Below are 18,364 nucleotides of genomic sequence, written 5' to 3' on the forward strand. Positions count from 1 at the left end.
GAACTACCTTGTCTGAATGAAAAATCAGATAAGGAGAATCGCAATGTAAGGCAGATAACTCAGAGACTCTTCGAGCCGAGGAAATAGCCATCAAAAACAGAACTTTCCAAGATAAAAGCTTAATATCAATGGAATGAAGGGGTTCAAACGGAACACCCTGAAGAACTTTAAGAACTAAGTTTAAGCTCCACAGAGGAGCAACAGTTTTAAACACAGGCTTAATCCTAGCCAAAGCCTGACAAAAGGCCTGGACGTCTGGATTCTCTGCCAGACGTTTGTGTAAAAGAATAGACAGAGCAGAAATCTGTCCTTTTAATGAACTAGCGGATAAACCCTTTTCTAAACCCTCTTGTAGAAAAGCCAATATCCTAGGAATCCTAACCTTACTCCATGAGTAACTCTTGGATTCACACCAATATAAATATTTACGCCATATCTTATGGTAAATTTTTCTGGTAACAGGTTTCCGAGCCTGTATTAATGTATCAATAACCGACTCCGAAAAACCACGCTTTGATAGAATCAAGCGTTCAATCTCCATGCAGTCAGCCTCAGAGAAATTAGGCTTGGATGGTTGAAAGGACCCTGAATTAGAAGGTCCTGCCTCAGAGGCAGAGACCATGGTGGACAGGACGACATGTCCACTAGGTCTGCATACCAGGTCCTGCGTGGCCACGCAGGCGCTATCAGAATCACCGATGCTCTCTCCTGTTTGATCCTGGCAATCAGTCGAGGTAGCAACGGAAAAGGTGGAAACACATAAGCCATGTTGAAAACCCAAGGGGCTGCTAGTGCATCTACCAGCACCGCTCCCAGGTCCCTGGACCTGGATCCGTAACAAGGAAGCTTGGTGTTCTGGCGAGATGCCATGAGATCCAGCTCCGGTTTGCCCCAACGAAGAATCAGTTGAGCAAATACCTCCGGGTGAAGTTCCCACTCCCCCGGATGAAAGGTCTGGCGACTTAGAAAGTCCGCCTCCCAGTTCTCCACGCCTGGGATGTAGATCGCTGACAGGTGACAAGAGTGAGACTCTGACCAGCGAATTATCTTCGAGACTTCCAACATCGCTAGGGAACTCCTGGTTCCCCCTTGATGATTGATGTAAGCCACAGTCGTGATGTTGTCCGACTGAAATCTGATGAACCTCAGTGTTGCTAACGGAGGCCAAGCTAGAAGAGCATTGAATATTGCTCTTAATTCCAGAATGTTTATTGGGAGGAGTTTCTCCTCCTGAGTCCACGATCCCTGAGCCTTCAGGGAGTTCCAGACTGCGCCCCAGCCTAGTAGGCTGGCATCTGTTGTTACAATCGTCCAATCTGGTCTGCGAAAAGTCATTCCTTTGGACAGATGAACCCTTGACAACCACCAGAGAAGAAAGTCTCTGGCCTCCTGGTCCAGATTTAGTAAAGGGGACAGATCTGAGTAATCCCCATTCCACTGACTTAGCATGCATAGTTGCAGCGGTCTGAGATGCAGGCGCGCAAATGGCACTATGTCCATTGCCGCAACCATTAAGCCGATTACTTCCATGCACTGAGCTACTGATGGGCTTGGAATGGAATGAAGGACACGGCAAGCATTTAGGATTTTTGATAACCTGGACTCCGTCAGGTAAATCTTCATCTCTACAGAATCTATAAGAGTCCCTAGGAAGGGAACCCTTGTGAGTGGTAACAGAGAACTCTTTTCCATGTTTACTTTCCACCCATGCGACCTCAGAAATGCTAGAACTATCTCTGTATGAGACTTTGCATTTTGAAAACTTGACGCTTGTATCAGAATATCGTCTAGGTACGGAGCCACCGCTATGCCTCGCGGTCTTAGTACCGCCAGAAGCGAGCCCAGAACCTTTGTAAAAATTCTCAGGGCCGTAGCTAACCCAAAGGGAAGAGCTACAAACTGGTAATGCCTGTCTAGAAAAGCAAACCTTAGGTACCGATAATGATCTTTGTGAATCGGTATGTGAAGGTAGGCATCCTTTAAGTCCACTGTGGTCATATACTGACCCTCTTGGATCATGGGTAGGATGGTTCGAATAGTTTCCATTTTGAACGATGGAACCCTTAGGAACTTGTTTAAGATCTTTAGGTCTAAGATTGGTCTGAACGTTCCCTCTTTTTTGGGAACCACAAACAGATTTGAGTAAAAACCTTGCCCTTGTTCCGTCCGCGGAACTGGGTGGATCACTCCCATCACTAAGAGGTCTTGTACACATCGTAGAAATGCCTCTCTCTTTATTAGGTTTGTCGATAACCTTGACAGATGAAATCTCCCTTGTGGAGGAGAAGTCTTGAAGTCCAGAAGGTATCCCTGAGATATGATCTCCAACGCCCAGGGATCCTGGACATCTCTTGCCCAAGCCTGGGCGAAGAGAGAAAGTCTGCCCCCCACTAGATCCGTTTCCGGATAGGGGGCCCTTTCTTCATGCTGTCTTAGGGGCAGAAGTAGGTTGCAAAAGAATGACTGGATATGACATGTGAGGGGAGGAGCTATATAGCAGCTCTGCTTGGGTGATCCTCTTGCAACTTCCTGTTGGGAAGGAGAATATATCCCATAAGTAATGGATGACCCGTGGACTGAACACACTTAACAAGAGAAAGTAGTCAGATAGTGCCGAATTTGAATTCAGAACATCTGTAGTGACGTAAGCATCGTTCTGTGTCGGACTGAGACCGGCGGATCGTATATTACGTCACAAATTTGATAACTAAGGGGAATCAAGCTCTCCACAATTACGCTGGGGAATTCCAGTGTATTTGCGGTTGACGGCTTGATAAATAGGCCTCTAGGGCTGCACGATTAATAGCGGATGTGGTTTTAAACCGCAATTAATCGCCATGGTTTTAAAACCGCAAGAGTATGCAATTTTTAACCCTGCCCCTTTTGACGTACAGGAGGGGGCTCGTATAGGCTAGCTCTCTGCTGTCAAGTAAACCAGGTCTGTGCAAGCACCTTCTCTTTCCTCTCACTATGGCTGTTCAAACTAGAGCTTGTAAGTCTGGACTCCTGGACCACCTTCTGCATGATCACTGAGTGCGTGTACAGGCTGAGCTAACAGGGGAAAGCGTAACCCTGACAACGGAACCAGAACCTTGTGGAGCACTCTATAATCTCAGTAATTATTAATCAGATTTAACCCCATCCTTTTACAGCATTTCCTTCCTTTAGTGCTCTCCCCTGTTCCCAGCTCACTTACAAAGCCGGAGGATTTGCTGAGTCTGCACTCTGCATGCATTTATAATCAGTTTTACCTCGGTATTAATAAGGAATATCTCACACTTATGTACACTCCTGTCAGAGTATCCTGGGGATAGGCTATGTCATTTGCCTTTCTTCAGTTAAAGTTGAATCTTGGGAATTTGAAAATGTCAGTTTGTTTTGTTCTAAATTATTTCTGACAAACAGACCCTAACACAGGTATTTAAAGCATCTGCTATACAATTAATTAACAATTAATGCATTTTTTAGTGAGAAATGTATGTTTAACAGTTATTTTTTTTTTAAATCTCAATCACGTTTTTTCTTGGTCCAAAATCACAATTTTATTTTTTTCCGATATCGCCCAGTCCTATTGTAGACTGTTCCTTTAAACAACTAATATAATTAAAAACATCCTTTTACATATTATTCTCAAGCTAATATTTTCTGTGAAGATATCACGATGACTAGCATTTTATTTATTTATTGTTTAAAATCCCTTTAACAGTGGTGGCTGTGTCTCTCTTTAAAGCTGTAATGATATTTTGGCAACTAGTATTTTAAATACAGTAAAAACATGATTTATCTGCTATCCCCATCATACCTTGTTCATTACATGATGCACATACAAGATTAGAGATGTACTCACCCAGAAAATGAGGTTAAAAATGAACATGGTGATTTTGATACAGAGAAGGCAGCTCCTTGTCATACTCATTTTCTTCAGCTCTAGAAGTAAAAGAAAGGAGAGATCCAGGTACAAGACAATTACTTTGCTTTCTTTTTGGGTTTCCCCAGCAGATGTCTCTTCTGTATTTGCCTGCACCCCGCTGAAGGAAGAGCTTCCTGCGACCCCCCATCTCCCGCTGTACACTCCTTTCCAACGAGCTCTGCGCCCCAATGGGGGAGAACTCTGACTGCAACTAGGCTCTTCGCTACTAGAAGTGTGCATCTTTTGTGCTGGTGATTTTCAGATTAAATTTAAATGAACTGTATTTTATTTAGGGCTGCTGCCTTGTCTATTTTGTATGCCCAGATTGCAGGATGGACTCAGCTGTAATTAGGCTTTGCCTATAACCCCTTTATGCATTTAATTCCTACACAACATATTATATTTTTCCTATTTAAAGTAAAAAAATAAAATGGTGGGTTTATAAATTAAAAAAAACAAACTTTTTTATTATGTAGGTGCAGACTTGCTGGATATGTTGGGCCAATATAAATAACATAAGGTAAAAGGGAATCTAACAGAAAGAAACTTTAATAATTAGGACAAAGGAATGTCTTTTCTGAAGAGCTAACACTCTACACAGAATATAGATCCTGATATGGAGGAAACATAGATTCAATGCATAGGACTGACTGTATGCAACAGGAATTGGCACAAACAAATTGAATTGATTAATGCTTTTGATCTCCTGTGCTGCCCATATGACGGTAGACAACCAAAACTAATTAGTAGTTTAGCACTCACATATCCTTGGGCTCATTCTCATGTTATTCCCTTGAAATCCCAAGATAAAAGGATGAAGAGGAACTATATACCATTAAAACATTCAGACTGAGAATTAAATAACATTGACAATGAAAATTGAAGGGTTTAAGATGCTGTAAATTTACTACTTGGATGATAAGTACAGATTAGTGACTCCATACTAACCACAAATGTACAAACTCACATAACATGCAAACCACAAAAGCTTTAGAAATGGGTTATGAATTATCTTGAATAAGCTGCCCTTTTCTAAGATACTTCTAATATATAATAACAAAAATAAACATAAATTAAAAAAGAGTTAACCACAACCCACCAAACTGAATTTGGCCCAGCTCATAAAGGATTCCACAAATCACTGATACCAAAGAATTTGTGGCACATTGATTTTGGAATCTGGTACCCAATGTTTTAGAAATTATATATATATGTGTGTGTGTGTGTGTGTGTGTGTTAGTGCACATGCACCATTCTCTGGTTATTGACTAGACTCTTTGGCTTCTAGCGTATCCTCTTCCCAAGCTTATCAAAAAAGTAGCAAAATCAGAAGGAAGTGACCTAAATCTCCCAGAAACTGTTTTAAAAGGGTCAATATGTTTGTGGCTTATCAGGGTTAATATTTGAAAAACTGTCACCTAATGCAATTATTTGTATGTCCTTTGGATTTCTAAATGGACATTTGACAACAAATAGTTGACCTTACAGACAGTTCCATATTCTAATTAGTCAACTTTCAAAACATATAGGTCAGTTACCATTCCCAAATACTATATCATATATAAACCTCCAACATTCTAGTATAAACAAATGGGGTTAAAACATCTCAGATTTAAGAAGGGGAAATAAACCATATCAATAAAAAAAGATAAATTAACTATAAAGCTTTAGCTATTTTGTGCTTATGATATTTCAAAAGAACAATTTTTACTTCTACATTTGAATGGATAAGTGTATATAGTAAAAAAACAAAAACAATTACAATTGCAAAAACAGTTGGAAAAAACGTGTTTCTCAGTGGGGGATTTCCAGTTAGGAGCCAGAAACAACAAAATTTCTTGGCCAGGTCTTTACAAGATTATCACTATAAGAGATCCTGTGAAGCTAGCCTTAGCACAAGCTTCATATTACACAATGATGAAGAAGAAACAAAAAAACACTGTGCAGTTTACCAGAAATACTGGCGAAACCAAAAATGTATGCAATGCAGAGAGTAATAGTAAAGCTTAGAAATAAACAACAAATATATTTTTTTTCCAACTGGACATTACCATTATATATATATATATAGTCAACTACATACTTTATCAAGAAATGAATTAATTAAAGCCAAACAGTTTCTTAATATACACTCACTTTTACAAACATCTATGATACGTTAAAAGTCTATATTTTAGGCCTGAAGAATAGATCATTTTAAATACAAAAGATATTTGTATCTGACAATGGCAGATCTCTGCATTGCTGTAAAACATGTCATTTATAAACTGGTCATTTTTAGAATCAGCCTTATTCTTTATTTATAACTATATCTTACTATTAAAAAGTGCTTCTTTAATTTAATGTTTTTTGTCTACAGTTTGAAACAAGACAAAAATTGATTTTTAACACAGTATATACTAAAGTAGTGCATCTCTGTTTTTAGGCTAAATTTTAGTAGCACCTATATCAGAACAAAGAGGTAGGGCGACCAAAAAGGTCTAAAAACGATTGGTCAGTGTCCCAAACAAACAAAATAGTATGAGGTTAAGGGCACCCACAGATAAAGAGCAGAGGAAAATAGACAAGCAGGCAGGAGTAACTTAAAAGTAAAACTATACTGAAACTATAAAGGAAGTAACAGTAAATTAAAATGTAGAGGATAAATTCACGCTGACCCGGAGAATCTAGATTTATGGTTCAATATTTATAACGATTCCATTCACAATCCATAAAAACGCCATATTAAAGAAAGATCTGATAAAGTCCTTCATGTAGCAAGCACTTCCTTGTGATGACTGAAAACCCTAAACCCTAAAAGACTCCGTAGATTCACTAAATGTCCTTCACAATCTCAAGTGCCACACGTCCTTTATGTCCAATAAATTTTCTGTTTGCTCAAGAGCAACCACAGTGTCTGGTAGAGAAGTAACCTTCCCTGATATAGCTCTAGATTATTTGCCTTATCTATTTGTAAAATGCAAGAAGCTGCATATTTCTCCATAAGCATTTGGTGAGTGGAAGCCCTTAACAATCTGAGCTTTTGTCATCATGCAGACTTCAGAGACATGCGTTGCAGCTGCATTGCTAACTTAGTGCTGTCTGAAGCTTTCCGTCGGCTAACACAGATGCAGTATATAAAGAGGGGGCTTTATTAATTAATAATCTGCTTAGTCCAGTTTTTGTGTGGATGACCAGCCTGAGGACACAAAAGATAAAATCACACATAATGGTGGAACCTAAACAACAGAATTAGATCTGGATGCAGGAAAGGCTTATACATCTTGGGTAGACAGCCTTTTGGTCACAGATAATGTTTTCATTATCTGTTCTGCAGTCTCAGCAGAAAATCTTCCCCTGTACAGTTTGCTTTTATATCCTCCAGTGTTGCAGCATTAAATCTTCAAGGAGCGATGCAAATTCCAAAAACACTTTCAGATGTATTTTAAAATTAATCTTATAATTGCCATTGTTAAAAATTACAAAATCATTCCAGTTACGAGGTCCCAGAATCCTTGTTACACAAACAGATCTCTTTCGCTTGTTTTACAATGCTTTAGTGCTGACAGCTTCTGCTATAGCAGTACAGGGGACATGGATAGGTGAGAGAGAGAAGGGGAGAGATTGGTAATCTAATCACACACATAGAGAGGTGGGTGAGAGGCAAAGGGAAAAGAGAATGAAAGGATGGGGAAAATATAAAAAAATAACAGGCAAATAGGACATAATATTAGACAAATAAACACTGAAAATGTGAGACAGGAAAATAAGATCAAATTGCTAAAAAAAAGTAGAGCAGAAAAGCTGATTACAAAAGAAACCATCAGATTCCCCTGCAATGCAGTAATTTGTAGTTTTAACTAAAAAACAAGAGAACAACTAGAGAGGCATAAACTGCACTTAGTCTGTTCCTTATACAACTGTGTGCAAAGGAAAATCAGTGTCAGATTCAATGCATGAGGCAGATGGGAGCTAAATGGAAGCAATATGGGAAATTATTGCCAACATGCTGCTCTCCCCCTCCTTTTATGTTGGCAGAACTTCAGTATCATTAAAATAATCTAGAAAAATGAGTTACAGTTCACCTCTACACTAATGTGCTTGTATGTGATTAGATAGAAGCACTGCAGTCCTGTCTGGCAGTGAAGCGAGTTAAACATGTCAGAGCTAAAGTCATTGCCAGGTGACACTGGCACATCATGCCAGAGTGTCACTACCAATACATAAGTTAACTTGCATTTATTTATAATGTTATCATTTATTAATGACACAAACTTCAAAGGTTGTCTTTTCATGAGTACATTTGACACTTCCTCGCGCAGCTCCATTTTCAGTTAATGACTTAATCAATTCCGACTGCAGAAAGATATATCAGATTATAAACTGGCAGGACAAATTGATTTGTTTTGTTTATGGATGTTCCATATCTGGCACATCTGCTTAAAGGAAGAGATTATGAATAAAACTGCATCACTTGCAGTCCAGTTGAGCAAATTACAGAATGTCAACATATATGTATGTTCTTATCTTAGTTAGGTTTAAATTATAGTCCAAAACTAATTGTGTGCTTCTTATTTGTTTGTATTTGAGGCTGTAGAAGATCCAGGTAGTCAGACAATGGGGTCTTAGGTGGCGAATTTCAATCTCCCCGGTCTCGTCCGACCAGGGAGATTGACGGCTCCTGCCTGCTAGTGATTGGCTGCGCGCGGGCAGGGGGTGGTGTTGCACAAGAGCGCAAAATTGCGTTCTTGTGCAATGCTGAATTCCGGCAGCGTATATGTCCCCCTGTCCACCATAGCTTGATAAATCAACCCTAATGTGACACTCACACACACACACACTCACATGCTCTCTCTCACACACACATACTCTCTCACACACACATGCTCTCTCTCACACACACACACACATGCTCTCTCTCACACACACACTCACACAACCATGCTCTCTCACACACACATGCTCTCTCACATACACTCAAACATGCTCACATACACACTCACATGCTCTCTCACACACACATGCTCTCTCTCTCACACACACACACACACACACTCACATGCTCTCTCTCTCTCTCTCTCTCACACACACACACAAACACACAAACATGCTCTCTCACACACACACATGCTCTCTCTCACACACACACACACACATGCTCTCTCACAAACACACTCTCTCTCTCAAACACACACACACTCATATGCTCTCACACACACACATGCTCTCTCTCACACACACACACACACAAACATGCTCTCTCACACACACATGCTCTCTCTCACACACACGCTCTCTCACACACACACTCTCACACAGCCATGCTCTCACACACACACATGCTCTCTCACACATGCTCTCTCTCACACACACACATGCTCTCTCACACACACACACATGCTCACACACACGCACGCTCTCTCACACACACTCTCACACAGCCATGCTCTCACACACAAACATGCTCTCACACACACATGCTCTCTTTCACACACGCTCACACAACCATACTCTCTCACACAAACATGCTCTCACACACACACGCTTTCACACACACACACACTCACATACACATGCTCTCACACAGACACATGCTCTTTCACACATACACACACACATGTGCTCTCTCTCTCACACACACGCACGCTCACACACACACACACACTCTCACACAGCCATGCTCTCACGCACAACCATACTCTCACACACACACATGCTCTCTAACACACGCACACTCACACAAACATGCTCTCTCACACACACACGCTCTCTCACACACATGCTCTCTCACACACACACTCTCACACAGCCATGCTCTCACACACACACATGCTCTCTCACACACACATGCTCTCTCACACACACACATGCTCACACACACGCACGCTCTCACACACACACACACTCTCACACAGCCATGCTCTCACACACAAACATGCTCTCACACACACATGCTCTCTTTCACACACACTCACACAACCATACTCTCTCACACAAACATGCTCTCACACACACACATGCTTTCACACACACACACTCACATACACATGCTCTCACACAGACACATGCTCTTTCACACATACACACACACATGTGCTCTCTCTCTCACACACACTCACACTCACACACACATGCTCTCACACAGACACATGCTCTCTCTCACACACTCACCCATGCTCTCTTTCACACACACACATGCTATCTCTCACACACACACTCACACAACCATGCTCTCACACACACATGCTCTCACACACACACACATGCTCTCTCACACACACACACACTCACACAACCATGCTCTCACACACACACACGCTCTCTCACACACACAAATATGCTCTCTCTCACACACACAAACTCACACATGCTCTCTCACACACACACTCACACAACAATGCTCTCACACACACACTCACACACACACACGCTCTCACACACACACATGCACTCTCTCTCTCACACACTCACACACACTCACACAACCATGCTCTCTCACACACACACACACACATGTTCTCTCACACACAGATGCTCTCTCTCAAACACACACATGCTCTCTCACACACACACTCACACAACCATGCTCTCACACACACACACATGCTCTTTCTCACACACACATGCTCTCTCACACACACTCACACAACTATGCTCTCTCACACACACATGCTCTCTCACACACACACATGTTCTCTCTCACACACACACACACACATGCTCTCTCTCACACACACACACACACACACTCTCACTCACACACACACAAATGCTCTCTCACACACACACACACTCACACAAACATGCTCTCTCACACACACACACACACATGCTCTCTCTCACACACACACACACATGCTCTCTCACACACTCACACAAACATGCTCTCACACACACACATGCTCTCTCTCACACACACATGCTCTCTCACACACTCATACACACATGCTCTCTCTCACACACACACATGCTCTCTCACACACACATACACGTGCTCTCTCACACACACACTTACAAAAACATGCTCTCACACACACACATGCTCACTCACACACACACATGCTCTCTCACACACACACACACACACACTCACACAAACATGCTCTCACACACACACATACAAATGCTCTCTCATACTCACACAAACATGCTCTCACACACACACATACTCTCTCACACACACATGCTCTCTCACACACACACTCACAAAAACATGCTCTCACACACACACATGCTCACTCACACACACACACATGCTCTCTCACACACACACTCACACAAACATGCTCTCACACACACACACATACAAATGCTCTCTCACACACACACACACTCACACAAACATGCTCTCACACACACACACATACACATGCTCTCTCACACACACACACATACACTCACTCTTTCACACACACACACACACACACACAAAAAGACACTGACAAACACAAAGGCACATACTCTCACTCACAAAGACACTCCCACACACATATGCAGACATGTGCAGTATGTTGCAAATGCACAATGTCACCTTTCTGACTGTGTATGTTTCCCACATTCCTACTGGTCGCAGCTGAGGAGATAAGATAAACATACTCAAGAGTCTTTTATGGCTGTATAGCTGTATATCATTGTGAATTTCAGTCCCACTGCGATAACCAGGTTGCCATAATACGATCATGTACATACTATTGCCACAACAATGCCATCTGTGAGATACTGCAGTTGAGGTGAATTACCCAATATGAACACCCTCCTGCAAGGTGTCCAGCAGCTCGAGTGCTCAAAATAGGCAAAAAACAGAATTTATGTTTACCTGATAAATTACTTTCTCCAACGGTGTGTCCGGTCCACGGCGTCATCCTTACTTGTGGGATATTCTCTTCCCCAACAGGAAATGGCAAAGAGCCCAGCAAAGCTGGTCACATGATCCCTCCTAGGCTCCGCCTTCCCCAGTCATTCGACCGACGTAAAGGAGGAATATTTGCATAGGAGAAATCATATGATACCGTGGTGACTGTAGTTAAAGAAAATAAATCATCAGACCTGATTAAAAAACCAGGGCGGGCCGTGGACCGGACACACCGTTGGAGAAAGTAATTTATCAGGTAAACATAAATTCTGTTTTCTCCAACATAGGTGTGTCCGGTCCACGGCGTCATCCTTACTTGTGGGAACCAATACCAAAGCTTTAGGACACGGATGATGGGAGGGAGCAAATCAGGTCACCTAGATGGAAGGCACCACGGTTTGCAAAACCTTTCTCCCAAAAATAGCCTCAGAAGAAGCAAAAGTATCAAATTTGTAAAATTTGGTAAAAGTGTGCAGTGAAGACCAAATCGCTGCCTTACATATCTGATCAACAGAAGCCTCGTTCTTAAAGGCCCATGTGGAAGCCACGGCCCTAGTGGAATGAGCTGTGATTCTTTCAGGAGGCTGCCGTCCGGCAGTCTCATAAGCCAATCTGATGATGCTTTTAAGCCAAAAAGATAGAGAGGTAGAAGTTGCTTTTTGACCTCTCCTTTTACCAGAATAAACAACAAACAAGGAAGATGTTTGTCTGAAATCCTTTGTAGCATCTAAATAGAATTTTAGAGCACGGACAACGTCCAAATTGTGTAACAAATGTTCCTTCTATGAAACTGGATTCGGACACAAAGAAGGTACAACTATCTCCTGGTTAATATTTTTGTTGGAAACAACCTTCGGAAGAAAACCAGGCTCAGTACGTAAAACCACCTTATCTGCATGAACCAGATAGGGCGGAGAACACTGCAGAGCAGATAACTCAGAAACTCTTCTAGCGGAAGAAATTGCAACCTAAAACAAAACTTTCCAAGATAATAACTTAATATCTACGGAATGTAAGGGTTCAAACAGAACCCCATGAAGAACTGAAAGAACTAGATTAAGACTCCAGGGAAGAGTCAAAGGTCTGTAAACAGGCTTGATTCTAACCAGAGCCTGAACAAACGCTTAAACGTCTGGCACAGCTGCCAGCCTTTTGTGAAGAAAAACAGATAAAGCAGAGATCTGTCCCTTCAGAGAACTCGCAGAAAATCCTTTCTCCAAACCTTCTTGTAGAAAGGAAAGAATCTTAGGAATTTTTATCTTGTTCCATGGGAATCCTTTAGATTCACACCAACAGATATATTTTTTCCATATATTATGGTAAATTTTTCTAGTTACAGGCTTTCTAGCCTGAATAAGAGTATCTATTACAGAATCTGAAAACCCACGCTTTGATAAAATCAAGCGTTCAAACTCCAAGCAGTCAGTTGGAGGAAAACCAGATTCGGATGTTCGAATGGACCCTGAATAAGAAGGTCCTGTCTCAAAGGTAGCTTCCATGGTGGAGCCGATGACACATTCACCAGGTCTGCATACCAAGTCCTGCGTGGCCACACAGGAACTATCAAGGTCACCGAAGCCCTCTCCAGATTGATCCTGGCTACCAGCTTGGAAATGAGAGGAAACGGTGGGAATACATAAGCTAGGTTGAAGATCCAAGGTGCTACTATTGTATCCAATAGAGTCGCCTTGGGATCCCTGGATTTGGACCCGTAACAAGGGACCATGAAGTTCTGACGAGAGGCCATCAGAACCATGTCTGGAATGCCCCATAATTGAGTTAGTTGGGCAAAGATTTCCAGATGGAGTTCCCACTCCCCCGGATGCTCCTCCATCGCCAGGGAACTCCTTGTTACCCCCTGATGGTTGATATATGTAACAGTCGTCATGATGTCTGATTGAAACCTTATGAATTTGGCCTTTGCTAGTCGAGGCCAAGCCTTGAGAGCATTGAATATCGCTCTCAGTTCCATTATGTTTATCGGGAGAAGAGAGTCTTCCCGAAACCATAGACCCTGAGTTTTCAGGGGTTCCCAGACCGCGCCCCAGCCCACCAGACTGGCGTCGGTCGTGACAATGACCTATTCTGGTCTGCGGAAGCTCATTCCCTGTGACAGGTTGTCCAGGGTCAGCCACCAACGGAGTGAACCTCTGGTTATTTGATCTACTTGTATCGTCGGAGACAAGTCTGTATAATCCCCATTCCACTGTCTGAGCATGCACAGGTGCAATGGTCTTAGATGAATTCGTGCAAAAGGAACTATGTCCATTGCCGCAACCATCAAACCTATTACTTCCATGGACTGCGCTATGGAAGGAAGAAGAACAGAATGAAGTACCTGACAAGAGCTTAGAAGTTTTGATTTTCTGGCCTCTGTCAGAAAAACCTTCATTTCAAAGGAAACTATTATTGTTCCCAAGAAGGGAACTCTTGTTGACGGGGACAGAGAACTTTTTTCTATGTTCACTTTCCACCTGTGAGAACTGAGAAAGGCTAGGACAATGTCCGTATGAGCCCTTGCTTTTGACAGAGACGACACTTGAATCAGGATGTCGTCCAAGTAAGGTACTACTGCAATGCCCCTTGGTCTTAGCACCGCTAGAAGGGACCCTAGTACCCTTGTGAAAATCCTTGGAGCAGTGGCTAATCCGAATGGAAGTGCCACAGGTAATGCTTGTCCAGAAAGGCGAACCTTAGGAACCAAAAATGTTCCTTGTGGATAGGAATACGTAGGTACGCATCCTTTAAGTCCACCGTGGTCATGAATTGACCTTCCTGGATGATAGGAAGGAACGTTCGAATGGTTTCCATTTTGAATGATGAAACCCTTAGAAACTTGTTTAGAATCTTGAGATCTAAAATAGGTCTGAATGTTCCCTCTTTTTTGGGAATTATGAACAGGTTGGAGTAAAAACCCATCCCTTGTTCTCCTAATGGAACAGGATGAATCACTCCCATGCTTAACAGGTCTTCTACACAGTGTAAGAATGCCTGTTCGAAGATAATTGAGACCCGTGGAACCTTCCCCTTGGGGGTAGTTCCCTGAATTCCAGGAGATAACCTTGGGAAACTATTTCTAGCGCCCAAGGATCCTGAACATCTCTTGCCCCAGCCTGAGCAAAGAGAGAAAGTCTGCCCCCCACCAGATCCTTCCCAGATCGGGGGCCAACACTTCATGCTGTTTTGGTAGCAGTGGCAGGTGACTTGGCCTGCTTACCCTTGTTCCAGCCTTGCATCGGCCTCCAGGCTGGCTTGGTTTGAGAAGTATTACCCTCTTGCTTAGAGGGTGTAGAATTTGAGGCTGGTCCGTTTCTGCGAAAGGGACGAAAATTTGGCTTCTTTTTAGCCTTAAAAGACCTATCCAGAGGAAGGGCGTGGCCCTTTCCCCCAGTGATGTCTGAAATAATCTCTTTCAAGTCAGGGCCAAACAGTGTTTTACCCTTGAAAGGGATGTTAAGCAAAAGCGCTCTGCGCGCCACGATAGCAAACCCTGAATTATTCGCCGCTAATCTAGCTAATTGCAAAGCGGCATCTAAAATAAAAAAGAGTTAGCCAATTTAAGAGCTTGAACTCTGTCCAAAACCTCCTCATACGAAGATTCTTTATTGAGCGACTTTTCTAGTTCTTTGAACCAGAAACACGCAGCTGTAGTGACAGGAACAATGCATGAAATTGGTTGTAGAAGGTAACCTTGCTGAACAAACATCTTTTTAAGCAAACCCTCTAACCTTTAATCCATAGGATCTTGAAAACACAACTATCTTCTATAGGAATAGAAGTGCGTTTGTTTAGAGTAGAAACCGCCCCCTCGACCTTGGGGACTGTATGCTATAAGTCCTTTCTGGGGTCGACTATAGGAACTAATTTCTTAAATATAGGGGGAGGACAAAAGGTATGCCGGGCCTTTCCCACTCCTTATTTACTATGTCCGCCACCCGCTTGGGTATAGGAAAAACATCGGGGGGCACCGGAACCTCTAGGAACTTATCCATCTTACCTAATTTCTCTGGAATGACCAAATTGTCACAATCATCCAGAGTAGATAATACCTCCTTAAGTAGTGCGTGGAGATGTTGAAATTTAAATTTAAAAGTTACAATATCAGGTTCTGCTTGTTGAGAAATTTTCCCTGAATCTGAAATTTCTCCCTCAGACAAAACCTCCCTCCTGGCCCCTTCAGATAGGTGTGAGGGTATGTCAGAACAGATATCATCAGCGTCCTCTTGCTCTTCAGTGTTTAAAACAGAGCAATCACGCTTTCTCTGATAAGTAGGCATTTTGGAAAAAATGCATGCAATAGAATTATCCATTACAGCCATTAATTGTTGTATGGTAATAAGTATTGGCGCACTAGATGTACTAGGGGCCTCTTGTGTGGGCAAAACTGGTGTAGACACAGAAGGGGATGATGCAGTACCATGCTTACTCCCCTCATTAGAGGAATCATCTTGGGCAATATCATATCTATGGCATTATTATCCCTACTTTGTTTGGACATTATGACACAAATATATCACATATATTTAAATGGGGAGACACATTGGCTTTCATACATATAGAACATCGTTATCTGATGGTTCAGACATGTTAAACAGGCTTAAACTTGTCAACAAAGCACAAAAAACGTTTTACAATAAAACCGTTACTGTCCCTTTAAATTTCAAACTGAACACACTTTATTACTGAATATGTGAAAAAGTATGAAGGAATTGTTCAAATTTCACCAAAATTTCACCACAGTAACTTAAAGCCTTAAAAGTATTGCACACCAAATTTGAAAGCTTTAACCCTTAAAATAACGGAACCGGAGCCGTTTTTACATTTAACCCCTATACAGTCCCAGGTATCTGCTTTGCTGAGACCCAACCAAGCCCAGAGGGGAATACGATACCAAATGATGCCTTCTATAAGCTTTTTCAGTGGTTCTTAGCTCCTCACACATGCATCTGCATGCCATGCTTTCCAAAAACAACTGCGCATTAGAGGCGCGAAAATGAGGCTCTGTCTATGACTAGAAAAGGCCCCCAGTGAAAAAGGTGTCCAATACAGTGCCTGCCGTTTTTATTAAAACAATCCCCAAGATTTAACAACTATTAAAAGTAATAATCTGCCAAATATACTTAGTAAAGTAATCGTTTTAGCCCAGAAAAATGTCTACCAGTTTTTTAAGCCCTAATGAAGCCCTTTATTCTTTTACTTAAACTAAGAAAATGGCTTACCGGTTCCCATAGGGAAAATGACAGCTTCCAGCATTACAGAGTCTTGTTAGAAATGTGTCATACCTCAAGCAGCAAAAGTCTGCTCACTGTTTCCCCCAACTGAAGTTAATTCCTCTCAACAGTCCTGTGTGGAAACAGCCATCGATTTTAGTAACGGTTGCTAAAATCATTTTCCTCTTACAAACAGAAATCTTCATCTCTTTCCTGTTTCAGAGTAAATAGTACATACCAGCACTATTTTAAAATAACAAACTCTTGATTGAAGAATAAAAACTACATTTAAACACCAAAAAACTCTAAGCCATCTCCGTGGAGATGTTGCCTGTACAACGGCAAAGAGAATGACTGGGGAAGGCGGAGCCTAGGAGGGATCATGTGACCAGCTTTGCTGGGCTCTTTGCCATTTCCTGTTGGGGAAGAGAATATCCCACAAGTAAGGATGACGCCGTGGACCGGACACACCTATGTTGGAGAAACAAATATCAGTATTTAATGCTTATAAATAAGTTTTATATAAATAGTGCGGAACACTACAGATTGTTTGGAACGCTGTGCTTTATTACTACTACTACTACTACTACAATGTATATTAATTGATAACAACATGCTTGTCACTACGCCCTTTGTCAGTTCTATTATATTCATATAAACATGCGTTTTATTTTATTTTGGAAAATTATTAATTGAACCCATAATCCCAGGCATGTTCTGGCTTTTGTTTGCTTGAGAGCTAAAACTGTAAAATAAAAATAATAATAAAACATGCTCGGGGAGAATATAAAGTGCTGCTATTGAACCCTCATTTTTAAGGTATTTTATTGTATGGGAAACTATTTGGTGTGGTCTTCATGGGGCTATGGAATAAGGATGCTGTCACTTCCATGTGGGAGTTTTGTTTTTTTATAAGAGGGAGATTGGCAGTAAGAAGTTAAAAAGAAAATGATCTTAGAAGAAATAATATCAATAGTAATGTTTTACTTTCAGAAGTTATTGCCAAGGCTGATATTTAAAGAATCTATGTAAAATTATGTTATAGATTTTTTTTTCTTTTCTTCAAATATACAATTTAAACAAAAATGCTTAAAGGGAGATGAAACTCATTTTTTTTTCTTTCATGATCCAGATAGAGCATGCGATTTTATGCAACTTTCTATTTTATTTCTATTATCAAATGTTCTTAATTCCCTTGGTATCTTTTATTGAAAAGCAAGGATGTATGCTTAGGGCACAGCCCATTTCTAGAGCACTATATGGCAGTAGTTTTGCAAGAGTGCTAGATAGATAGCAGCACTATTTCCTGCCATGTAGTGCTTTAAAAACCTACTTAGGAATCTCTTTAACAAAGAATATCACGGAACAAAACACATTTTATAATAGGAGTAAATTGGATTTTTTTTTTAATGA

The 18,364-nt window shown here is 41.5% G+C and overlaps 1 protein-coding gene across 2 annotated transcripts in view; it reads right to left on the reverse strand.

Moving 5' to 3' along the window:
- The window catches only part of LOC128638710 (tetraspanin-4), a 143,915-nt gene that overhangs the window by 71,017 nt on the left and 54,534 nt on the right, over positions 1-18,364 (reverse strand). Inside the window, exon 2 of one of the 2 annotated variants that reach the window (XM_053690835.1) lies at positions 3,848-3,927. In XM_053690835.1, the coding sequence (XP_053546810.1) occupies positions 3,848-3,916 (69 nt within the window). In that variant the 5' untranslated portion in view covers positions 3,917-3,927. Of the gene's footprint in view, positions 1-3,847; positions 4,166-18,364 lie in introns of those variants that run through there. The other variant, XM_053690834.1, reaches the window with a different exon arrangement.

The sequence above is a fragment of the Bombina bombina genome, chromosome 8 (assembly GCF_027579735.1).
Source record: "Bombina bombina isolate aBomBom1 chromosome 8, aBomBom1.pri, whole genome shotgun sequence".
Taxonomy (NCBI): domain Eukaryota; kingdom Metazoa; phylum Chordata; class Amphibia; order Anura; family Bombinatoridae; genus Bombina; species Bombina bombina.